Raw genomic sequence first — 26,360 nt, forward strand, 5'->3', positions numbered from 1 at the left:
TAACATACTCTGTGGAGTGAGATTTTTTTGTCATGAAGCCTTTATACGGGCTGGATATAATACCCTTGTTTAACTTTGACATATAGGCTCCTAAAATACCTTTCAGCACTGGGTCACTGGTGGGTATTTTTTAGTAACTTGGTCAAAATAATGACGTAGTTGTAGATACCTATAAAAGTCTTGCTTTTCCAGAGCATATTTTTCTTTTAAAGATTGAAAATCTTTTAATTGTCCCGCATCTGTTATTGAGTAAAATGTTGTTATTCCTTTGGCTATCCAGTTTTTAAATCTAGGAGGACTTAAAAACTTAACAGTTACTAAACTTCCAGTTGCAACAAACTAAAGCAGTGAAACCAAAGATTTTGGTCTGTTCGAAACCGCATACTGCATACTACATACTACATACTGCATACTCATCGATCAGACAGCATGCAGAGCGTTTACCCACAATGCATTTCGCTCCTGCCCGAGCTGAAATCAGCCGGCCTGAAGCTGATTTCTCTTAAGCTCTAAACTCTGTAAACTTTAGCAACATTTGAAACATTTTCAGGCGAGAAAGTAGTCGTTTAGATCCCCAACGTGTTGAAAACCTGACAAAATACCGGCTGTTTACCATTTTGTTCCCACGAATTCGGCGCTACTAAAGCTAGCCGCAGTGAGCAACGCACTTCCTGTTATTTTCACAAAATAAAATACCCGTTGCCTTTTATCATAGGGAAAGTCATTACCATACAATAGGTGCTTTTGTTTTGAAAACAGGAAGTGAACCTACCCTCGTTGTAGCTAGCTTGAAACTGCCGTTTTGACAGGAAATGACGATCGGCGACGTCACGTTACGTTGCATTTTGGGTAGTTTGAGTATGAGTAGTAACCTCATGATACATACCCAACATTTAGGAGAATCTAGTATGCATCCGGGAACTTCTCACTTACTCAAACTCGCATACTAACTAAAAAAGTTAGTATGAGTAGTAAGAGAAGTATGCGGTTTGGAACACAGTCTTTGACTAAATGTTACTCAGCGGTTAAAATGAAGTCTAAACTTCTCTGTCGCCCCCTGTTGGCTGGTGGCAGTACAATATTTAAGCCCCGCCCCCTTTTGAGGTTGTTACAATATCATCGACATGATTGAATAAGTCCACAGACCCAGACTTTTATGTTAGGGGTTGTTTTTATTTCAGCAGCGTCAGACACATCTCAGCCAATGACAGAAGAAGAACAAAAACACCGACCAATGACGGCCCGAGAGGGCCTAACTGACCAATAAAAAGGGGAATACAAGCAGTAATATTTCCTAAGGCTCGGTGCTGCTCGGCTTCAGTGAGAAAAGGCAAACAGAGCTGATGTCAAACCGACAGAACATCCAGAGCAACCAATGACAGAAGGGGCAAAGTTTCAGCCAATGAGAGCCAAGCGTACGGACGTCTGATGTCTGGAAACGGTGACAGGAGGAAAAGATTAACCTTTACAGAAGTGTCGTCGTGAAATTTAATGTTGCATTCATGTCGTGTGGGAAATCAGAGCTTCTTTCAGACTCATCGATGTATTTGTTATACTAAATGTGGATCCAGATGTTCAGATAAGCTCTCAGAGGGGTTTTTACAGGGAAACTGTGGACAAGCAATGACTTGAATCAACTTTGAATCCATCAACCATTGTTGATTTCACTTTTTGCTCAATCTCAGAGAAATTTAAACATATTTTCTGATCCGTTAGATCCAGTATCAGCAAATCAGGATCAAATATGAAACTACATAGGAACTATTCTGAGTCAGCAGCTCAGCGGGCTTCATACCGACGGTTTCCCCTCAGTTTGAGGTCATCTTCTACTTAACAGATGAAATGATACAAAAAAAATACAAAAAAACAATCTTCTGATTAAATTAAATTTTCCTCCGACCGACTCTTAAGATGGCGGTTAAATTATTTCCCAACATATGACGACGTTTAAATGCTGACGTCTGGGACGTCATCGGGATCAGATTTGATCTGAAACCGATGCTGACTCAGCATCCGTTACCATGGCGATCTGAAAGGTTCACAGAGAGCTCCCTCTGAGACGTTAATCTGGCTTCAGCCCTCTGAGATGCCATCGTTTTTAATGACATGAACCACACACACACACAACATAAAGTCATTTCAGAGCCGAGCTGAGCATTTAAAGTGCATTTTCAGGCTTTTACAAGCTGAACAACAACAGTTACAGTGAGACTTTGTACAGTTTGCCACATAAATAAGAGTGGATGCATCTGCAGAGTTATTGCACAGAAACAAAAGAAGTGATAGAAAACGACAGGATGTGTTTGAGTCGAAGCTTTCCACAGAGGGAGAAGTGTTCGTGTACACACCGACAGATATGAGGAGGATATATTATACTGTGCTGACCTGTGGAAACAACACGACGGTGATATTAAATACGGGGAAACATCCACCACAGAGAAGCTTATTCTGGAAGCGGATCCCAACCTGCACAGCGCTGAAACGCCACTACAGCAGCTTTAATTGGTTTTAATGTGCATTTTATCCACGTTTTTAAACATCTTCCTGTTTAATTTGCTGTAAAAAAACTTCCTCCAGGAGCGAAGTACATCCCCACAACACAGGACTCTCTGCAGGTCTCAGACCTTTAAGGCTTTTAGGATGAAGACTTTTTCTGACGAGCTTCCAGCTGCCGTCAGAAACACCCAAAGTCACCTCAACGTCAGACTTTTTTACAGAAACTCTGTAAGGTAAACTCTGCAGCTCCTTCTGTACGGAGAGAAACTGGTGCTGTGGAGATGTACATCAGGCTGAATTTAACAGAGCTAATACTGACTTTAATCGCTTTAGAGACGCGTCACTGAAAACTGGACGAATAAATAACAGAATGTGGGGTTTGGAACCGACTGTTTACGGCCGAGTGTGAACAGAGCAGCAGCTTCCAGCCTCAAACCCACCGGCAGCTACACATCTGGCACCATGTGGGGCTCCTCTGTTACTTTGGTTAAAGCTCACTTGTTCATAAGGGATTACTGGTTGATATTTTGGTGATCAAACCTGTTTTACGTCAGTTAGCAGCAATTTTAATTCCCTCAGCACGTGTTTTCACTCAAAAAACGTCCTTAAAGCCGTTTTTTTTTTTTTTTTTTTTTTTTTTTTTTAAAATCAGAAAACGTCCTTAAAGTCGTTTTTTTCTCAGAAAACGTCCTTAAAGCCGTTTTCTCTCAGAAAACGTCCTTAAAGTCGTTTTTCACTCAGAAAACGTCCTTAAAGCAGCAGCCGGGCTTCCTTTTTTCACTCAGAATCTGACCCGCAAAGGTTAAAATGATGCGACCCAGCAGCTGTTTCTGGTCTGAACCGGCAGACATTGAACCAGGTGACTGAGCCACGTCGTCGCGGATGTGATTTAACACACCAGAAACTCCTGGAGATGCAGGGAGCTCCTGAAGAAGCGTGGATGTCCACCACAGCTGTTGTTGGTTTCCTGTCAGAACAGCTTCTTCTTCTGCTGAAACACAGACAGCGGAGCCTCTGCTTCCATCGCTGCTTCAGTCGTGATGGAAACTCGACCATTGTGTCTCTGCTCTTAGAGAAAAAAGCTGCGATTTACATCATAAAAACATCCTGTGAAGTTGTTTAAGCTGCAGAAAATCCAGCATGGAGTCAGGATTTAAGCAGCACGAACAGAACCAGGTGTGCTGGGCTGCTGGGAGGCGGATTAACTGCTGTTTCTCTCCATGAAGGCATCTTTCTCTGGGATAAAAGGACCTTCAGGTCTGAGCTTTGGGGTGAGAATATTCCCGGGTTTAATCCAGAATAAGCTGCAGCTAAGAAACCGTTAATCTGCTGTTGTTGCTGCTGATTAGCACTCATTAACAGGAGGAGAAACACCAGCTGCTGGTCAGTGTTTTCAGGAGGAAACAAGCTGCTGCAGCAGAGGAATAAAGAAAGAACCGTCTATATTAATCCAGATTTACAGAAACTTTTACAAAGATTATTATTTTATCTTCACTTCTCCCTTTAATAAAGTTAAAGGAGTTTATTCTCCAACCGGACGATGAATTTTAGAATTATTTTGCGTCGATAATCATCAGTAAACTCTGCAGAAACAGCTGCTGTGAACTAACACGATGATTAAAGGGATAGTTCGCCTCTTTTGACATGAAGCTGTATGACATCCCATATCAGCAACATCATTTCTGAACATCTTCTTACCCCCTGCTGCGTCCTGTGAGCAGAGTTCCAGCCTCGTTTTGGTGTTGATGAAGGTAGTCCGGCTAGTTGGCTGGGGTTTAAAAAATAAAGCGTTTTGCTTCTCAGAACAATATGCGTTCAACAGAGTAATACATTTGCATCACAAAATCGTTCTCCAGGAAAAAGTCAGACCTCACAATCTCTTGGCCCTGTTTTCTCTCCGGCTAGCGCCATGTATAAAATATATTTTATAAAAATATTATATTTCTATAATATTTTATTAAATATTATTATTATTAAATAATAATTTTATATTATTTATTAAATTATAAAAAAATATTAAATAATAAATTAAATAATAAATTAAATTAGTATCACTGCGTGCCGTGCAGACCGAGCAGCAAACGCAGTAACAGGCGCGGCTGTCGGCTGTCGGCAGCAGGCAGTGATATGAAGGGAGAGAAAATAGGGCCAAGAGATTGTGAGGTCTGACTTTTTCCTGGAGAACGATTTTGTGATGCAAATGTATTACTCTTTTGAACGCATATTGTTTTGAGAAGCAAAACGCTTTATTTTTTAAACCCAGCCAACTAGCCGGACTACCTTCATCAACACCAAAACGAGGCTGGAACTCTGCTCACAGGACGCAGCAGGGGGTAAGAAGATGTTCAGAAATGATGCTGCTGATATGGGATGTTACACAGCTTCATGTCAAAAGAGGCGAACTATCCCTTTAATGTGTGTGTGAGAGTTTAAGATGGTGCATGTGGTTCCAGCCCGGGACGAACGTCAGTTTATTAAACATGATGAGATGCTGCAGTATTCATCTTCCTTCATGCTTTTCTTTCCCAAAGTCTTCATGGATTCCTTCTTCCATCTCTCCTTAAACTTAAACTCAATGAGATCCAGCTGAATTAAATTAAGAAGAATAAACAAAGCTGCTGCTGTGTCACATGCCGCCGCAGAACCTCTGAGTATTTACATTTAATGGCACTAAATGTGTTAAAGCGCATTTCTAAGCTTTTTAAATACCAGCATGTGGGATTCTGTCTGGGATTGTCTGCAGTCACATGACACGTGTCCGTGTGATGGGCTGGAGCCGCCACTCGGCTGCATATCTTATTGCATATAGTGTTACAGGTTACAGGATGTTTGATGTGATCGTGGAGGGAAAATGTCAGCGGCCTCGTTTTCCTGAAGGAGCCCAGGTGTCTGCATCTCCTTCGACTTAACAAAACGTGGACATCACTCCTGAAAATGTGCTTCTGAAATGTGACAGAAGGAGTAATAACGCTCGGCTGTTCCGGCTGACAAAGGACGGCTCAAATGTCAGTTTTTGTTCGGGGGGAAAAGGAGCTTCAGGGAAAAGAAAAGGTGAAATAATTCAGTGGCTTCGCTTTGATATGAACTCACTGAGCTTTTAAAATAATTCAAGTTTTCAGTCCCGGGAGATAAAGTCCTCAGTTAGCTTCAGTTAGCTTCAGTTAGTCTCAGTTAGCCTCAGTTAGCTTCAGTTAGCTTCAGTTAGCCTCAGTTACCCTCAGTTAGCCTCAGTTAGCTTCAGTTAGCTTCAGTTAGCGTCAGTTACCTTCAGGTACCTTCTGTTAGCTTTAGTTTGTTTAAGTTAGCCTCAGTCCGCCACAGTTAGCCTCAGTTAGCTTCAGTTACCTTCAGTTAGCTCTGTTCAGTTTGCCTCCGCTAGCCTCAGTTAGCTTCAGTTAGCTTCAGTTAGCCTCAGTTAGCTTCAGTTAGCCTCAGTTAGCCTCAGTTACCCTCAGTTAGCCTCAGTTAGCTTCAGTTAGCTTCAGTTAGCCTCAGTTACCTTCAGGTACCTTCTGTTAGCTTTAGTTTGTTTAAGTTAGCCTCAGTCCGCCACAGTTAGCCTCAGTTAGCTTCAGTTACCTTCAGTTAGCTCTGTTCAGTTTTCCTCCGCTAGCCTCAGTTAGCTTCAGTTAGCCTCAGTTAGCTTCAGATAGCCTCAGTTAGCTTCAGTTAACCTCAGTTAGCTTGGCTCAGTTTGCCTCCGCTAGCCTCAGTTAGCTTCAGTTAGTTTCAGTTAGCCTCAGTTAGCTTGGCTAAGTTAGCCTCAGTTAGCTTCAGTTGGAGCCACACGAAGCAACCGCTGAAGGTTAAAGGTACCCGCATACTATAAACATGTTAATTTAATTTAATTTAATTTAATTTATGACAGTTCAGCAGAAGGTTTTCTGGGTTTGTTTGAAGTCATTTTTACAGCTTCAGAGCTGCAGAACTACGCTCATCAGCTGGTGAAAAGCTCGTTATTGGACACAAACAGAGAGCTTTAACCTTCTGTTTAAATCACCCAGCTGAGTTCTACCAGTTGGTTCATGACAACGATGACTTCAGGAATTCGGAGCTCTCGCAGCAGGAAGGTTTAAAAGCGTTTCTGAACTGGTGAGAACAGAAGTGAAGAAGGAAGAAAACCTCCAGCTGAACCCAGAGAGGCTGATGAGCTCTGAGCAGGAAGCTGAGAGAAGCTGAGAGAAGCTGGAGGAACTTTAACTCACAGCGGGAACACGTCTCCACCTCTGGGAGTTTCTCCAGTTTAACGTAACGTCAGTGTTTGTGGACTTTCTGATCCGTGCAGCAGTGAGAAGGAGTCAGGACGCAGCAGAATGAGTCCAGGTGGCGTCACGCTGCTGCCAGCTGAAGGCCGACAGCCTCGGAGCGTCCTCCTGGTTCCACCGTGAAATACTTTCAGACCTTTAACTTAAAAACAACAGCAGAAGCAGCAAAGCCAAACATTTAGGACCGTTTCCATCGCTAAGCAACCCGGTGATGAGCGAGCCGGGCATGAAGACGCCGCTTCCTCCCGCCAGGACGCGTTCTTCTTCCTGCGTCCTCACAACGTGACGCCAGCTTCGCTCGGATCCGTCTGCACCTTTCAGTGTAAAACTACGAGTTCTCCAGTTTTTAAACCAGTTAGATCACCATGAAATAAGTTAAACGTGTCGCCCTGGTGACCATCTGCGGCGGCGTGGTGAGGGAGCGGCGAGGCGCAGGCCGCCGCCGGCCTCAGTGGCTCTTTGGTTTGGGGAGGCGGGACGAGCCGGAGGTGGAGGTCATCGCTCTGAGCTTCACCCTCGCGGCGGCGTTGCCGTCGGGGTCGTGAGGCGCCGCCGGCGGCCTGGACGGCCTCGCCTTGGGCGAACTGGGGGCGGAGCTGGAGGTGTGAGACAGGAAGAGGCGGAGCTTGGAGGGCTGCGGGGCCAGCAGGAGGGTGGCGCTCTCCTCCTCCACCCTCCGGTGGATCCTCACCCCCCATCTTCCTCTCTGGGTGGTGGCGGCGTCGGTTTTAAGGGAGCGCAGGAATCTGTCGGCGGGCGTTTCAGGCTGGGCAGAGTCACCCGGGGGCGGAGCTGGAGTGGGCGGGGCATCTGGGTCCGTCAGTGGTTCCTGGTGGTCCTGACGGGGGGAGAGAAGTACCTGTGGCTGGAAGACAAAGGAAAGCAGAGATGAAGCATGATGGAGGCAGAACTACGTCACAGTGACGGAGCTGCTTTGTCTCTTTGTTAGGAAACGTTTGAGATGGAGGGAGGACGGGAGGAAAAACAGGATTCTTTCAGATGTTTGGTCATTTCACACATCAGGACTTTGATCTGTTGTTGTTTCCTTTGATGTGTGAGTGTGTTCTGCACGTTATCAGGTAAATAAGTGATGATTTTCTGGCTCTTTATGCACCGACAAGACACTCAGATCACATAAAATATGAGATTGGGATGTTTTTTTCATCTTCAGAGGAATGTGTCCTTCAAGGAGCCTGGAGAACTGTTCCTGAAGACTCCTTAAAGAAAGGACAGAAAGCTCGTCTGAGAGGGTTCAGGCTGTGCTGGAGGAGAAAGGAGCTCAGAGCAGATATTCACTTTAAAGCTGCTCAGAACTGAACTAACTCTGGTTCTGACTCAGATTCTGGGTTTATGTTCATGTTGGAACATGTTTCAGTGAATTTCTGCAGCTGTTACCATGGAAACATCTGCAGAGATTCACCTTAAAGCTGCTCAGAACTGAACTAACTCTGGTTCTGCCTCAGATTCTGGGTTTATGTTCATGTTGGAACATGTTTCAGTGAATTTCTGCAGCTGTTACCATGGAAACATCTGCAGATATTCACTTTAAAGCTGCTCAGAACTGAACTAACTCTGGTTCTGACTCAGATTCTGGGTTTATGTTCATGTTGGAACATGTTTCAGTGAATCTCTGCAGCTGTTACCATGGAAACATCTGCAGATATTCCCTTTAAAGCTGCTCAGAACTGAACTAACTCTGGTTCTGCCTCAGATTCTGGGTTTATGTTCATGTTGGAACATGTTTCAGTGAATCTCTGCAGCTGTTACCATGGAAACATCTGCAGATACTCACTTTAAAGCTGCTCAGAACTGAACTAACTCTGGTTCTGACTCAGATTCTGGGTTTATGTTCATGTTGGAACATGTTTCAGTGAATCTCTGCAGCTGTTACCATGGAAACATCTGCAGATATTCACTTTAAAGCTGCTCAGAGCTGAACTAACTCTGGTTCTGCCTCAGATTCTGGGTTTATGTTCATGTTGGAACATGTTTCAGTGAATCTCTGCGGCTGCTTCCTGTTTTACTGATGAAATAAATAAAGAAATTAAGGCTTCTATATAACTTTTGCACAGGATTGTATCTCATTAGGAGACAGCAGTGTGCCTCTAAATAATAAACCTGATACATTATGTGTCTTCTGTGTCAACCAAAACAAACGCACATTTCAGCAGAAACTCAACATCTAACTTGAGGAAACATGTAGCGGTAAGTTTCCTAAACTCGTTTTTTCCCCCATGGATAGGTGAATGTTTGTTTTTTAGGTTACATATGGGTTACATATGTTTTAAACATTTCCTAAGTCTCTTTTATTTTTTATTGAAGTTCTCGAATTTACCTGGATTATTTTAATTTAAGCTATTTTGTAATTAATTAATTCATTTTAATTTATTTTATCAATTGGATGAACTCTAATTGGCCTAAAGATGATTATTTAGTATTTTTTTCTGTCTGATTGAATGCTTGTGTTAACAAATAAATCAGACGTTACTCAACAGTTACTCAGTACTTGAGTAGTTTTTTCACCGAGCACTTTTTTACTCTTACTCAAGTAATTATTTGGATGACTACTTTTTACTTTTACTTGAGTTCAGTTTTTGGCTGCTGTACCCACCTCTGTTTCTGTTCTCAGCAGAACATCCAGCTGAGCTATAAGCAGGTTGAAGGGCGCATTCACTAGTAAACACTGACATCTCGTGGCGGATAGTGGAACTGCAGCCTATCTGCCTGCCCATCCCTCATAATTAATGCATGACAGGAGAGCAGAGAAGGGCAGAGAGAAACAGGAGGCAGAGAGATGAAACTGTGCTAAAAAAGGATGGAAAAGACGGAGGAGGAAAAAGAAAGGAAGGAAGAAGTATGGAGTATAGCGTGATGTAGGTGCGCGCCGCCACATGCATGTTCTGCTTCTCCGAGGACTTACAGGACGTCCCCACAACAAAACATTTTTATTAGAACACAGGAGGAGAGCGCCATCATTCAGGAGAGATGTGGAATGAAATGAAGATTGTGTCACTCTGCAGAGCAGCTGCAGGCTGATGGGATTCAAACAGTGGGTCTGCACTACATGTGGCTGCACGACAGGGGGCGCCAGAGCGATGGGGGGGAAATAATGTCTTTATTTAACAGCTTTTGTGCATGCATAAATAAAATTATCACTAACTGCAGCAGGAGACCACACCGGGGGCCGCTAACAGCAGGAAACTGAGACTATAATTCACTCAGGCTCACCAGAACTGGGCAGCAGAAGGTTGGAAAAACGCTGCCTGGTCTGACGAGTCTCGAATTAGTGGCGGAATGGAAAAATGACATTTCTGCTAGTTCTGCTAACGGGTTAAATGAAGTGTTGGGTAGTGCAGCCCCTGTGGGGGCTCTCAATTCAAGAAATTTACCCTTTTTACGCAAAATGAGCTTTGCAAGCGCAGGCGCAGAAAATTGCACTTGCGTAGCGCTAATTGTTGAGGATGTGCACGAGGGATGCTCCAAACAAAGAGGCAGCCGGGTAAACATGTGTATCCAGTATATTTCTGACCGAAGAATTAATTAATAGAATCATTGGACAACAAGCAACACTTTGCAGCCCTTTTTCTAGGTTTACATGAAGCTCGTGACGCAGTGAATCCTTCAATGTTAAAGGTTATTCAGACCAATTAGTGTAGGGCTGCCTCAGGGCTCAATGCTGGGCCCACTGCCGTTCATCACATATATTCATTATACACTTTATCAGGTTCACCTGTTCAGTTGCTCCTTAACACAAACAGCTGATCCAAGGCCGCAACTCAAAGCATTTAGAGGCTGCGGCGCTATATGCGGTGTATAGGGGCGCTGCACTAGAGTGGGGGCGCTGTTGTATGAATTAACTTCAAATACCGTAGTCTATTCTCTCTGTTTTGTAACGTTTCTCTTGGCTGAGCTGCCACATGTCTGTGGATTATCATAAAGAGAGGAGGATGGATTTAGTCTATGAATAAATGATCAGGAACTCTTCTGAGTATTATATATTTTATTTACATATAAATATTAAATTGTAAATATAAATGATGAGTCGCCCTTAATGCCTCTCATAATTCATTATTAGTAGGCTGATTGATGAACATCCTGCCGCTGAATATATGTTAAAAATAAATAATCAGACGGAAACCTGCAGCAGGAAGTCTTCTAACATCCGTCTCTCTCTGTGTTTATTTGCATTTAGTGGAAACATTGAGGCATTAAGCACTAACTGTTGTTCAGATGTTGGACATTTTCCTTTTAATGACCTGCTTCAAAATAAAAACAAGAATTATTACAGAAAAAAAAAGAAAAGAATACAAAGTGCTGATCTGACCAAACGGCCCCTCCCCCTGCATCTCTGCTGCCTCCTCATTGGCCCCCTGAGGCTCATTAAATTAATAATATCACTCCACACTGCACCATCACTTATCCTATAATCATGACAATAATGCACATGAACGTGAAGTGGAAACAGTGAGCTGCTGGGAAAGTACTATCAGAAGAATAGGGGTACTATACTAATACTATATTTCTGAACTCAGATGAAGTGAATAAGGCTTCTTATTGGTTCCTGTGGTTATTATGAAGCCCACAGAGCACGCCGTGCCTCGTGTGGTTCTGCTAACTTACAGGATCTAAAGCCAAACTGGTGTGAATCCACTTTATTCTGAGATGAGACGGTCTTGGTTGACGCTCTAAAAGACGTTTAAATGGTCCATAGATGTCCAGCCCAAACCGAGCTGAATTAAGTTCAAAAGTAAAAGTTTTGTCAATATGAAGATGTTGATTGAGCGTCCCATTAAACCCAGATTCCAGCAGGATTGGCAGTATAAGACGACAGCGCCTCCCACTGAGCTTCAGCCATGATATTGATGTTGGGTCTTATAAAACTCCTCATTTAATAATCTCTGAGTAAGTCTACAGCACCTTTAGCTAAATCAGTTTAGCACTTATTACTTCATTAATATAACGACTTGAGTTTGTAAATCATGATGAAATGGATGATGAAATGGATTGAGTGTGTTTTGTTGATAATCGGTTGTTTTACGGATAGAAAGTCTCACTATTCAGTCACTGATATGCAGTTAAAACATGTAAAAAATGCACAAACTCTGTTCAGTTGTAAACATATGAAGATATTTTTCTAACTCATATTTCACTGCTGGATGAAATTTGGTTTACGCAAAGACTTCCCGCCACCACATTTAATGTTCCATGTAAAATGTTGTAAATATGGAAATATGCAGGCTGCGTGGTGCCAACACGATGCTGAACACATAAATGTAAAGTAACATTCAGCCTCCTGCTGTAACACTACAGAGAAACAGGTCCATATCTGATGGGAAGGGGGCCTACACACAAACAATAATGGCATTTCACTTGATTTATGGATCACAGCTTCAACTTCACCGCGGCCGTGAAGCTCAGCAGGTAATTAACCTGTTTCTGTTTTGCTGCTGATCCTGGAGAAATCTCAGCTAAACGTCAACGTCTAAAATATTCTCTGTATGACCTTTATGAAGTTTAATTTCAGTTGTTTTTCATGTGACCTGTGTCACACGGTCACCTGCAGAGCAGCATCTTACCCAATGTTTACATACTTAAAGTGATGAAGAATAAAAAGGATGATGACATATTTCAGCACCTGCTGTACTTGTGCATCTAAGTATGTGAGAAATAAAGAATATTGAATCTTGAGGACATTGCTGACCAATCAGAGAAGGTTGAGTGTTTTGGGCAGGGCTGATCTACAGGAAACCGGTGCTAACAGCGAATAGCTAACAGCTATCAGCTGTAAGCTATCAGTGTACAGCGAACAGCTATCACCTGTAAGCTAACAGCTAACAACAAACAGCTACCAGCTGTAAACTAAAAGCGAACAGCTATCAGCTGTAAGCTAACAGCGAACAGCTATCAGCTAACAACAAACAGCTATCAGCTGTAAACTAACAGCGAACAGCTATCAGCTGTAAGCTAACAGCGAACAGCTATCAGCTAACAGCTAACAGCTATCAGCTGTAAGCTAACAGCTAACAACAAACAGCTATCAGCTGTAAACTAACATCTAACAGCTATCAGCTGTAAGCTAACAGCTAACAACAAACAGCTATCAGCTGTAAACTAACAGCTAACAGCCATCAGTGAAAAGCAAAAAGCTATCTGCTGTAAACTAACAGCTAACAACAAACAGCTATCAGCTGTAAGCTAACAGCCAACAACAAACAGCTATCAGCTGTAAACTAACAGCTATCAGCTGTAAGCTAACAGCTATCAGCATCAGCTATCAGCTGTAAGCTAACAGCTAACAACAAACAGCTATCAGCTGTAAACTAACAGCTAACATCTATCAGCTATCAGCTGTAAGCTATCAGCTATCAGCAATCAGCTGTAAGCTAACAGCGAGCTGTCTCTTGCGAACTTTAAGCAAAGGTGACACGTCGTTAGGTTTGACTGAACAGATGTTGAATCACTGTCTGTAATTTACTCACTGAGGCACTAAAGTCTCTGATCCTCCCCAACTGAACTGTTTTCGGCAAAGTTATGAGGAAAAAAGCCAAAAGGTATGAACATTTTTTCCCAAATTAGCCAATTATCCATCAGTTTTCTGCTGCTCTAATGAGTAAAGGTGTGTCTGACGGGTTAAAGCCCCGCTGGTTAGAGATAAGTTTTACATTCATCAGACTCATTTTTCTCTGCCGTCTCCTAAAATCGGAGCACTTTATTCGACCTTCCCTCCTCCACTTACTTCCTGTATAAATGGGCATCACAGACTATAATTTTATTTGCAGCAGGAAAGCTGGAAATATAATTTAGTTCAAAAGTCACTTAAGCATTACTGGAAAAGAAGTAATGCCCTTGAGGATCAGATTTCTCATCCTTCCCCCTCCTGGCTCTATCATTTGGAAGCATTCTCACATCTATGGTTCTCAATAAAACTGATAAATAAAAGAAGTGATGTGTGCAGAAGTTTCCCTCCATCGCTCAGTCACTGCTCAGAGCTCAGGCCGACAGGTGGAACCCGACTCTTGTCTTTCCCCTCACCTTCACAGGTGTGTCTGTGCAGCTCAGTGTGGCAGGAACAGGATGTTCGGGGCACCTGCCCTGCACACGAAGATGAATCACCCAGCAGCTCAGCTGGATTTCACTCCATTAAAATGGAGGCAGCACTGTTGAGTTTCTGCTGCGTCACGTTTGTTTAGAAGTTCATCCGAGTTGTTTTCAGAACAGATTCCGTAAAACATCGATGTTCCCGGCATTTAAAATGACTTTTCAGGTGTGAATTTAAAAGAAAAGGAGCTCTAGTGGAACAACATCCTGATTTATTCTGTTATCTGAGCGACTGTGGGAGTGCCTGACAGGGTTTAAGGTTTTCACAGCTGTTCAAGTCTCACATTAATCGCACCACAGAAGAGGATGAAGCAGTTTAAACCTTCTTCTGCTGTTAATTTATTCCCCCGCTCAGTGGCTGACATGATAACCATCACAGGAAACACCTTCAAAGGAAAAGTCCAAGCAGAATATCTGCAGCGCTTCAGAGTTAATCTGCGGAGCCGCTCAGGAGGATTTAAGCTACTGTACAGATTTAAGTTATTGTACAGATTTAAGCTACTGTACAGCTAATCATCCAAAAAACAACGGGTTCAGTGAAGTCAGCCGGCGGCCCAATCAGTTAAAATCAGGACGGCAGGAGATCTGTTAACCAGCTGATCTCAGATCAGTTAACCAGCTCTTAACCAGCTGCTCTCAGATCTGTTAACCAGCTGCTCTCAGATCTGTTAACCAGCTGATATCAGATCAGTTAACCGGCTGATCTCAGATCAGTTAACCGGCTGCTGTCAGATCAGTTAACCGGCTGATCTCAGATCAGTTAACCGGCTGCTGTCAGATCAGTTAACCGGCTGATCTCAGATCAGTTAACCGGCTGATCTCAGATCAGTTAACCGGCTGCTGTCAGATCAGTTAACCAGCTGCTCTCAGATCAGTTAACCGGCTGTTAACCAGCTGCACTTTCTTATAATTTTGACCTAATTTCATCATCTTTAGGATCTTTTCATTTGCAAAGAAAACACATTGTGTGATGATTCTGCTGAGTCGTCTCATTAAGTCAACCGAATGCATAAACAAGACAAAAGCCAGAACATCCCAACCAGTTTGGTTTCTCAGACTGAGCTCAGCTGAACATGGTGTGTTTGTGTTTTACATGTTTTCTGCTTCACACAGAAGCGGGAGCAGAAAATAAAGAAAATAACCAACGATCTGAGACAAAAGGAGGAGGCAAAGAGCCGGGAGCAGCCAGGAGGTCATGATGCGACACAAGGGGAGGAAGACATCAGCAGAACGGGGAGAAAGACAGTTTAGGAGGATAAAGGGGTTGCTACCGTACCACGCTGTGTCACTGAAGTAAAGCACTAGAGTTTCCACTCCTGGGCGAAGGCGTGGAGGAGAAAACAAACACACAGAGGACAGTTAGAGGAGGAACCAGGTAGATTTCTCTGATTTAACAGTCACAGATGGGAAAATAAGGAGCAGCAAACTGATCAGGAGGGAGAAAACAAAAGGTAAAAATGCACTTTAATCAGAAAAACAACTCTAAACCAGCATTTCTAAATCGTGCCGGAGCTTCGTTTCTGCTCAGTTCTCCAGCCGATGTGAATTCATACCAAACAGACATTAAAACAACCTCCGGTGTCACACTGAGACAGTTTAATTTGGAAGCATCCATTCAGTTCAGCGGCTGCTTTTTAATTCTGAGCGTCACACTAAAGTCGCTCTGCTGCAGAGTTCCCACGTCTGCCTCCTCTGACCCTTCGTCTCTTTTCTTTTTGCTGCTTTGAATGTCGGATTTCACATTAAAAATTCAAGGTTTCGATTCCTTCACTTAGAAAAGTAAATGAAGGACACCTTTATATAAAAAAGAGGGTTGTGTAGAGACGTGGCCGACTTGGATTCATTGGATGCTGAACTCAGCTTAGCTCGACTCCTTCATCTAAAAACATGCAGAACAAACGTCTGAAAAGGAACATTTAGCGAGGTTTAAACCAAACTTTGACCTTTTTTATGCATTTTAATGCCAAACGTTTCCGTTCCAAAGTCTAAAACTTTAAAGCCGTTCTGGTGCAGAATCAGAGGAAAAATGTTTTTAACAGTATTTGAACAAGCAAACAGGATCCTCTTTGGAACAGAACCTACAAATAAGGATGCATCCAACAGAGAAAAGCTCATTTTATGCTCATTTTCACCCCAAACGTGGGAAAATAAGGAAATATCTGAAATAGGGCTGGGCAACGATTAAAATGTTTAATCTAATTAATCACATGATTTCCCTGATTAATCACGATTAATCGCATTTGTACGCAGAATCCAAAAATGAATCCAAAAGTAGCGTATAGCTTTTAGCATTTAGTTTTATTTTAAACGTGCTGCCATATGAATGAAAGTGCCATAACATTTGTTGTGCAAACACACTTTTAACATCAGCATCTTTCTGTAGTTTTTATGTAGAAGCCTCGCTCCACTGTCTGTTTCCTTGAATGACTTGCTGCTATCAGTTGTGTGTTTTGCCTTTAAGTGATATTTTAGACTGGAACTACTACGCTGAGAACACAATTCAACTTGGCAGTGTTTACAGATGACTTTGGTTCTGTCGACTCCGCCGTCTGGAAGAACTTTAAAATGAAAACGGCAGAGTAAAAGTTCCGTACCCTTCTCCATGGCTGTGTTAGAAACCGCATACTTCTCCTACTTCTCCTACTACTCATACTAACTTTTTGAGTTAGTATGCGAGTTTAAGTAAGCGAGAAGTTCCCGGATGCATACTAGATTCTCTGAAATGTTGGGTATGCATCATGAGGTTACTACTCATACTCAAACTACCCAAGATGCAACGTAACGTGACGTCGCTGATCGTCATTTCCTGTCAAAACGGCAGTTTCAAGCTAGCTACAACGAGGGTAGGTTCACTTCCTGTTTTCAAAACAAAAGCACCAATTGTATGGTAATGGCTTTCCCTATGATAAAAGGCAACGGGTATTTTATTTTGTGAAAATAACCGGAAGTGCGTTGCTCGCTGCGGCTAGCTTTAGTAGCGCCGAATTCGTGGGAACAAAATTGTAAACAGCCGGTATTTTGTCAGGTTTTCAACACGTTGGGGATCTAAACGACTACTTTCTCACCTGAAAATGTTTCAAATGTTGCTAAAGTTTACAGAGTTTAGAGCTTAAGGGAAATCAGCTTCAGGCCGACTGATTTCGGCTCGGGCAGGAGCGAAATGCATTGTGGGTAAACGCTCTGCATACTGTCTGATCGATGAGTATGTAGTATGTAGTATGCGGTTTCGAACACAGCCCATGTTTGGTGGATACACCGATTACTTTCTTTTCCGGTTCCACAGCAGACAGCAACAGACTTTTACAAAATAAAAGCCTGTGAGCAACTCACTTTTACAATAAAAAAAACTGCGTTAATGCGCGATAAAATATTTATCGGCGTTAAATGATTAACACGTTAACGCGATAATAACGAGTTAACTCGCCCAGCCCAAATCTGAATGCATAACTTCAAAAAGAGTGTTTCCATGCAGCCGTCAACTCGTGAAATATTCCCAATTTGGAAATATCCACCAGACCCTTTGGCCAGAATAAATCCGGCTGCACGGGGGGGGTCAGCAGGTGGTTCAGGCTTCGTTTCACATCGTTCTGATGAACCGATAACAGATGATTCAGAAGATAAACTGAGGTTATGCAGAAGCAGCTGATCGACCTGTTCTGAACCGGTTCGTAACGTTTCCATCTGCCCGAAAGCAGAAATGGAACCAAAACGCCTGACATGAGGTTCTGTTGAAGTGAGTGGTTCCATTATGCCGAGACCTAAAAAAGCTCCTTCAGAAAATAAGGTTGGAGTGTTTCCGAGTCTGGCAGGGGATTTAGAAAAGGTCTTACAAACGAGTGTTTCCTTTCTACGAGTTTATCAGGGAAAATTCAGAGTGCAAGAATAAACCTTCCTGACAGGTTTTCACAGGAAACCTGAAGGAACTGACAGGAGAAATGTGCTCTGAGCAGATCAATCAAAGGTCAACATCCAGATAGCAATAAATGAGTGAAAAAGCACATTTTCATTGAGGTTTACAATCTGTTCCAAAGAGGATCAAACGTTCACACGTCCCAATACTTCTGATGCACTTCAGACTTTGTTCCACTCAGAGATCAGAAAACTGTATGAAATATGCAAATCGTTATCTTCTAAAGGAGAATGTGACCATTTACAATCCTGAGGAAAGACAAAGAGATGAAGACAGTGTGGGCCGGTTATTCAGGAGCTGGGTGAAGGGGGGAGGTCATGTGACTCACTTTTTCTAGCGAGGTGGGAGGGGATGCTGGGTTTCGGCCTCCCCCTGTAAGGCCTGGAACGCTGATACTGCCAGGGTGGAGAGAGGAAAGGAACAGGAGGAAAAGCCTGAGAGACAAAGACGGGAACAGGGAGAAACAGAAAAGATGCTGATGCTCAACATCCAGGAAAAACATGAAAGGGCGGGCGGGGACATAGGTTTCAACTTTGAACTCTGACCTTTGCCTCTTAACACAGAACACCTGAACCACAAAGTGAGGAACCGAACTAAAAGGCAGGAAGACGAGCTAAAGTGCACGTAAAAATGCTAAAGTGCACGTAAAAATGCTAAAGTGCACGTACAAAAACTAAAGTGCACGTAAAGTGCACGTACAAATGCTAAAGTGCACGTAAAAATGCTAAATGGTAAAGTGCACGTTAAAATACTAAAGTGCACATCCAAATGCTAAAGTGCACGTAAAAATGCTAAATGCTAAAGTGCACGTACAAATGCTAAACTGCACGTAAAAATGTTAAAGTGCACATACACATGCTAAAGTGCACGTGAAAATGCTAAAAAATGCTAATGTGCACGTACACATGCTAAATTGCACGTACAAATGCTAAAGTGCACGTAAAAATGTTAAAGTGCACGTGAAAATGCTAAAAAATGCTAATGTGCACGTACACATGCTAAATTGCACGTACAAATGCTAAAGTGCACGTACAAATGCTAAAGTGCACGTAAAAATGTTAAAGTGCACGTACACATGCTAAAGTGCACGTACAAATGCTAAAGTGCACGTGAAAATGCAAAAAATGCTAAAGTGCACGTACAAATGCTAAAGTGTACGTACAAATGCTAACGTGCACGTACAAATGCTAACGTGCACGTACACATGCTAAAAAGCACGTAAAAATGCTAAATGCTAAAGTGCACGTACAAAAGCTAAAGTGCACGTACACATGCTAAATTGCACATAAAAATGCTAAATGCTAAAGTGCACGTACAAATGCTAAAGTGCGCTAACAAATGCTAACGTGCACGTACACATGCTAAATGCTAAAGTGCACGTACAAATCTAAATACATGCGGAACAGTTCAGGATCAACCGCTGAAATCATGAATTTAATTTGATTCAGATCTCTAAACCCACTGACGGTGTTCCACAGGGCTCTGTGAGAGGACCTCACGCACCTGGCCACATTCAGCATGAACTGACGTGAATGTTCAGCCATAACATTAGAACCACGAACAGGTGATGTGAGAAACCGTGACTACGGGTGGGATAAACGAGGCAGCAGGCGAACACTCGGTGCTTAAAGCTGGTGATTTGACCTCTGCTGCAGATTTCGCCTCAAACTACAGATGAATCTCTAAGAACTACAAACACACGAGCAGCTTTCCAGGAAGCGTTTCCAGCTGGTGGAGCCAGTTTATCTCTAAAATTTTCTCGGAAAACTTGGCCTTCGACCGAGCCGTGACTCCCAAAAGGTGACGGAGGCTCCCAAAGCCTTCAGTTCTCTTCATGTTCGACTGCAGAACAACAGTTTTGTAAGACAACTGATCAGTGTTCACTGCGACTCATTTCGGTTCAGTCGCTGCAAACATACACGACATCAGACGGAAGGAAAAATAATGAATCGGTCTGATCTGAGCAACATGTAACCGGCTGAATTTAACCATTTCAGAAGAGTCGGACATTTGTTTTAACTGCGATGCTGCCGACACAAAGCAGAATCAGACGGTGTCAGAGCTCAGTTTGGTGAGAGTCGCTTCAAAGGACAGAAGACAAAGGGAGAAAAGGGGAGAATTAATGCCAAAAAGGATGAATAATGCTTTTTGAAGATGTTGGCCTCTGTGAGGCTTTGAAGGAGAAGCTGCTTCTAAACTTTACTTTCCTTTATTCAGTCCTTCTATCATTTCTTTTATGTTCCAGGATCTTTTGTATGTTTGACTTTTGTCAGTTTTCTAATAAAGATTTTGATCGGTCCGAGTTAAAAATGACATAAAATGTTTGGCTGCGTGTTCCAGTTTGTGCTCGTGATGTCACGTGTTACACGCATGTGGTCACGTGTTACACGCGTGTTACGTGATGTCACGTGTGTCACACGTGTGTGCGTCCTCACCACCTGCGCTCTCCACGGCGTCTGTGAGGCCACGCTTTCGCTCTCCCTGACGCTCGTCTGGGTGTGCTGATCCGTCCTCTCCGCCGCCTTCAAACAGCAACACCTGGTGGTCGCCGTGGGAACGGCCTGCACAGCAACACACAGACACACACACACGTGATCACACCTGTCGTCTGTAAACTGCAGGTCAGCTGACTCCTGTCGGGGTGTTGTTAATAATTAGGGCTGGGTAAAAAAAAAGTCGATTCAATCGATTTTGGATCGATTTCATTTTAGATTTTGCTAAAAGCGATTTGATTTGTTGGGCATGAGATCGATTTTTCCCCATGAAGTTAACCCCGGTAGTTTCGTGCGTGATGCAACAGTGGCGTGTTTAGCGCACAAACTTCCAAGATGGCCGACGCAGGTAAAACTCAGCAAGCCGCCCCAATTTAAGGCCGTTCGAAACCGCATACTACATACTAAATACTGCATACTGCATACTTCCATACTACGTACTGCATACTACAAGCTATACTACATACTGCATACTTCCATACTACATACTAAATACTATATAATACATACTATACTTCCATACTACAGACTACGTACTGCATACTACATGCTATACTACATACTGCATACTAAATACTATATACTACATACTTCCATACTGCTTACTAAATACTATACTACATACTGCATACTTCCATACTACATACTAAATACTACACACTATACTACATACTTCCATACTATATACTGCATACTTCCATACTATACTACATACTACAGACTACATATATCTACGTTTATTATAATTTTTGCACATTAAGAAACAATGCCTTAATACAATTTGTAGTGATGGAATGTTGTAGTTCAAGTACACTTTCACTTCCTTTATAGTTTTACAGCTGAAGTTTAAACTGTTTAGTTTGCACTTAAAACCTGTTGTTTATGGTGAAAATAATGGATAAAATGAAATACATTTTCATTATTTAAGAGCAGATCGAAAAGAATCGTGATTATTGGATTCAGGACCTTATGAATGGAAATCGAATCGATACCCAGCCCTGGTTAATAACAGAAACAGCTGATGATTGGACACCCACCAGCTGCAGGGTGAGCTGGGCGATAGTTCGGTCTCGGCTCCTCAGCTCCTCTCTGAGCTGCTGAACCTCCTGCAGCAGAACCTGCACCTGAACACACACACATATATTTATATATACAAAGACGGACATGACGGCTGAAGAGATGCATTGTGGGAAATGTAGGACGACGCGTACCTGCGAGTCGGAGCTGTGAGACGAGTTGTTGGTCTCTGGATTCAGAGTGTCTGTGGTCAGCGTGTCGTCGTCCACGTCCTCCTCCTGAACACAGCAGGCCACGTTAAACACGTTAACATGATAACACGTTAAACACGTTAACATGCTAACACGTTAAACACGTTAACACGTTAACATGCTAACATGTTAACATGCTAACACGTTAAACACGTTAAACACGTTAACATGCTAACACGTTAAACACTTTAAACACATTAACATGATAACACGTTAAACTCGTTAACATGCTAACACGTTAAACATGTTAACACGTTAAACACGTTAACATGCTAACACGTTAAACATGTTAACACGTTAAACACGTTAACATGCTAACACGTTAAACATGTTAACACGTTAAACACGTTAACATGCTAACACGTTAAACAAGTTAAACACGTTAACATGCTAACACGTTAACATGCTAACACATTAAACACGTTAACATGCTAACACGTTAAACAAGTTAAACATGTTAACATGCTAACACGTTAAACACGTTAACATGCTAACACGTTAAACACTTTAAACACGTTAACATGATAACACGTTAAACACGTTAACATGCTAACACGTTAAACACGTTAACACGTTAAACACGTTAACATGCTAACACGTTAAACACGTTAACATGCTAACACGTTAAACACGTTAACATGCTAACACGTTAAACACTTTAACATGCTAACACATTAAACACGTTAAACACGTTAACATGCTAATACGTTAAACACGTTAAACACGTTAAACACGTTAACACGTTAAACACTTTAACATGCTAACACGTTAAACACGTTAACACGTTAAACAAGTTAAACACGTTAACATGCTAACACGTTAACATGCTAACACGTTAAACACGTTAAACACAATCTAATGTTTCAACTAGGGCTGGGCGAGTTAACTCGTTAATTATTTAACACCGATAAATATTTTATCGCGCATTAACGTAGTTTTTATTTATTTATTTATTTATTTAATTAATTTTATTTTTTTAAACATTTTTGGGGGGCTTTTGTGCTTTTGTTGGAAAGTTCAGACAGACAGGAAGCAGGGGGCAGAGAGAGGGGGAACGACATGCAGCTGCAGCGAGGACTATAGCCTCTGTACATGGGGCGCCTGCTCAGCCCACTACGCCACAAACCACCCCTGTTTTATTATTTATTTTATTATTGTAAAAGTCTGTAGCTCAAAGGCTTTTATTTTGTAAAAGTCTGTTGCTCACAGGCTTTTATTTTGTAAAAGAACAGGAAAAGAAAGTAATCGGTGGATCCACCAAACATGGAGAAGGGTACGGAACTTTTACTCGGCCATTTTCATTTTAAAGTTCTTCCAGACGGCGGAGTCGACAGAACCAAAGTCATCTGTAAACACTGCCAAGTTGAATTGTCTTCTCAGCGTAGTAGTTCCAGTCTAAAATATCACTTAAAGGCAAAACACACAACTGATAGCAGCAAGTCATTCAAGGAAACAGACAGTGGAGCGAGGCTTCTACATAAAAACTACAGAAAGATGCTGATGTCCCACCTGCAACAGGAACCTCTGCAGGAACTCCAGCTGTGACCTGACTGCAGAGCAGTCCTCAGCCAGCTCCTCAGCATCCAGACCCAAAGTACCGGGGGACAGGCAGGCTGACCTGCAGGGAGGTCAGAGGTCAGAGGTCAGGTTCTGCTACACAGGATCGATATTATACTGGTACACAAGACAACTACCAGGAAATAATGAGAAGAGTTCTCCTCCAACTTTCACACAACGAAGCAGACTCTAAGCTTTGATCTTTTCGGGATCAAACCCAACAGGTGTTTCGTTACCTGGTGGGAATGAGGTCGAGGACGTGGTCGCCATCCGCGGTCGTGTCCGTCCTTTTGTTTCCAGGATCTTCTGCCAGCTTGTAGCACTGGATATCACTGAGGACACATCAGAGAAACCGGTGATTGTGATGCACGATGACGGCCGGCGCCGTCCTACTGCCTTTGGACTTGATGGGCATCGAGATCCAACACAAAAACAACATGCGGGTACAACAGCCGCATTCGGACAATTTGAGTTGAAAATGTTTAACTTTTGCAGTGACTTTCTCAGAGATGGATAAACTGAGTGAACAGGCTAACAAGCTTCTATCTTAACAGTCAAACTGACAATTCGTACAGATTCAAGTGAAATTTTCACAGTCGTGTTTGGTCAACTGGTATTAAAATGATGGGAAGCTAACGTACGGAGTTAACGTACGGCGCTAACGTACGAGTTAACGTACAAGTTAACGTACGGAGCTAACGTACGGCACTAACGTACGACGCTAACGTACGAGCTAACGTACGACGCTAACGTACGAGCTAACGTACGACGCTAACGTACGGCGCTAACGTATGGGCTAACGTACGAGCTAACGTACGGAGCTAACGTACGGAGCTAACGTACGAGCTAATGTACGGAGCTAACGTACGGAGCTAACGTACGAGCTAATGTACGGAGCTAACGTACGAGCTAACGTACGGAGGTAGCGTATCTTTTATTCCACTTCAGTTCTGATCATAACTACCAAGTTTTCAATTATTTTCAAAAATTTAACCCTTTAAATACTAGTGTATATGATGTAAACGCCAATTTCTGTAAAAAAAAGAAAAAAAAAAAAAACTCACAAAAACTGCTATATTTTCAATATATAGAATGCAAAGTGGAATTGTTAAGCAGGGATAATTATGGTCTGGGATATGTCAATGATCAGCATCAACGTAAACTGAATTCTGACATGTGAAAAGAGACCGATCGTGGGCTCATGCATATTAATAGTTTATCTCACATTATTTACAAATGTCCAGAAGATAATCCATCCCCCCTGGATCATTCTCTCACTTCTGTCTCAGATATGCCTGTAAATGTATTCAGAAGAGTAAGTAACCCTGATTGATTTTACCGACCCTGCGTCCATCTTCTCTTGCTAATAAGACACACATATGGCTGCATTCATGACCTTTCCAATAAGGTCAATCAGTCTCGTGACCCATTCTGAACTTGAGCCCTCGGTTCAGTCAATAATCGCTCTTAACATTCATGCACACAAACTCGTTCTCCTGCCCTGATCAGATGAAACTTCGGTGTGGACACAAGTCTTCCTCCTTCCCAACAGTTTGTCAACTGATTCCTACTTTATTTTGGGATCTATCTATAATAATAACATTTCTATAACAGGACCAGCACACACAGAGTACTCGGACCTCACCTTTCATTCTCATTGTGGATGTCCTGCGTTCCCCAACAGAGCTGCCTCCTCCTCCACTCCGCCATGTGGGACAGCCCATCTGCGTCTGCAGAATATCAATAATATCAATAATATAGAACAAAAGTTTCCATCATGACAAGTTTAGTAGCTGCTGGCCATCTCATTGACCTTCACTTAGTTTATTGACATGTCTGTAACTCTTGTGAACAAGAAGATTGAGATGATTCTTTCACATCTCTTCAGATATCTTCCCAACAGGCTCACATCACAGTTTACACGATGTGATATTGCAGGTTTAACTGTTAACTAGTTGTTGAACAGCCCTTTTGTTCTTGACTGCTAGCCAAATTTAAGTAAGCCATTTCAGTTAGCTAACGGTTAGCCGTTTTGCTAACCCTCAGTAGTTAAAGATATCTCAGTTATGTGTATCGTAACGGAACCTTTACAAACGTCATATATGCTAAATTGAATTTTTGGCAAATATATAGTTTCTGAACTAGGCCTTTATCAAAGAAGAGCCAGTGTTTATTAACTGCAACATGTAACTGTTAGCGGACCTGGAACATCTAAAATGAACACTTAGCTAACGGTTAGCTGTTTTGCCAACGGTTAGCTGTTTTGCTAACCTTCAGGACGCCCTTGTAAAAGAGATTTTTAATCTCAACGGGTCTATTTTCCTGGTAAAATAAAGGTAAAATAAAAAAATAAAAAAATAGTTAAAGCTATCTCAGTTATGTGTATCGTAATGGAACCTTTACAAACGTCATAGATGCTAAATTGAATTTTTGGCAAAGATATAGTTTCTGGACTCTGCCTTTATCAAAGAAGAGCCAATGTTTATTAGCTGCAACATGTAACTATTAGCGGACCTGGAACATGTAAAATGAACACTTAGCTAACGGTTAGCCGTTTTGCTAACCTTCAGTAGTTAAAGCTATCTCAGTTATGTGTATCGTAATGGAACCTTTACAAACGTCATAGATGCTAAATTGAATTTTTGGCAAAGAAATAGTTTCTGGACTCGGCCTTTATCAAAGAAGAGCCAGGTTGTGTTCGAAACCGCATACTTCTCCTACTACTCATACCAACTTTTTGAGTTAGTATGCGAGTTTGAGTAAGCGAGAAGTTCCCGGATGTATACTAGATTCTCTGAAATGTTGGTATGCATCATGAGGTTACTACTCATACTCAAACTACCCAAGATGCAACGTAACGTGACGTCGCCGATCGTCATTTCCTGTCAAAACGGCAGTTTCAAGCTAGCTACAACGAGGGTAGGTTCACTTCCTGTTTTCAAAACAAAAGCACCAATTGTATCGTAATGGCTTTCCCTATGATAAAAGGCAACGGGTATTTTATTTTGTGAAAATAACAGGAAGTGCGTCGCTCACTGCGGCTAGCTTTAGTAGCGTCCGAATTCGTGGGAACAAAATTGTAAACAGCCGGTATTTTGTCAGGTTTTCAACACGTTGGGGATCTAAACGACTACTTTCTCACCTGAAAATGTTTCAAATGTTGCTAAAGTTTACAGAGTTTAGAGCTTAAGAGAAATCAGCTTCAGGCCGGCTGATTTCAGCTTGGGCAGGAGCGAAATGTATTGTGGGTAAACGCTCTGCATACTGTCTGATC

General features: G+C 42.3%; 1 protein-coding gene across 4 annotated transcripts in view; it reads right to left on the reverse strand.

Annotated features, from left to right (window-relative positions):
- Window positions 1-4,784: 4,784 nt before the first annotated feature.
- LOC142374162 (serine-rich coiled-coil domain-containing protein 2-like) overlaps window positions 4,785-26,360 on the reverse strand; it is a 58,420-nt gene continuing 36,844 nt past the window's right edge. The window contains exons 8-16 of one of the 4 annotated variants that reach the window (XM_075457702.1): window positions 24,732-24,816; window positions 23,323-23,418; window positions 23,039-23,147; window positions 21,473-21,556; window positions 21,299-21,385; window positions 20,205-20,330; window positions 18,098-18,203; window positions 15,136-15,175; window positions 7,485-7,626 (exon numbers count right to left, since the gene is read on the reverse strand). In XM_075457702.1, the coding sequence (XP_075313817.1) occupies window positions 7,581-7,626; window positions 15,136-15,175; window positions 18,098-18,203; window positions 20,205-20,330; window positions 21,299-21,385; window positions 21,473-21,556; window positions 23,039-23,147; window positions 23,323-23,418; window positions 24,732-24,816 (779 nt within the window). In that variant the 3' untranslated portion in view covers window positions 7,485-7,580. Of the gene's footprint in view, window positions 7,627-15,135; window positions 15,176-18,097; window positions 18,204-20,204; window positions 20,331-21,298; window positions 21,386-21,472; window positions 21,557-23,038; window positions 23,148-23,322; window positions 23,419-24,731; window positions 24,817-26,360 lie in introns of all 4 variants that reach the window. The other 3 variants (XM_075457701.1, XM_075457700.1, XM_075457699.1) reach the window with 3 other exon arrangements.

This window comes from Odontesthes bonariensis, chromosome 23 (assembly GCF_027942865.1).
Source record: "Odontesthes bonariensis isolate fOdoBon6 chromosome 23, fOdoBon6.hap1, whole genome shotgun sequence".
NCBI classification, from domain to species: domain Eukaryota; kingdom Metazoa; phylum Chordata; class Actinopteri; order Atheriniformes; family Atherinopsidae; genus Odontesthes; species Odontesthes bonariensis.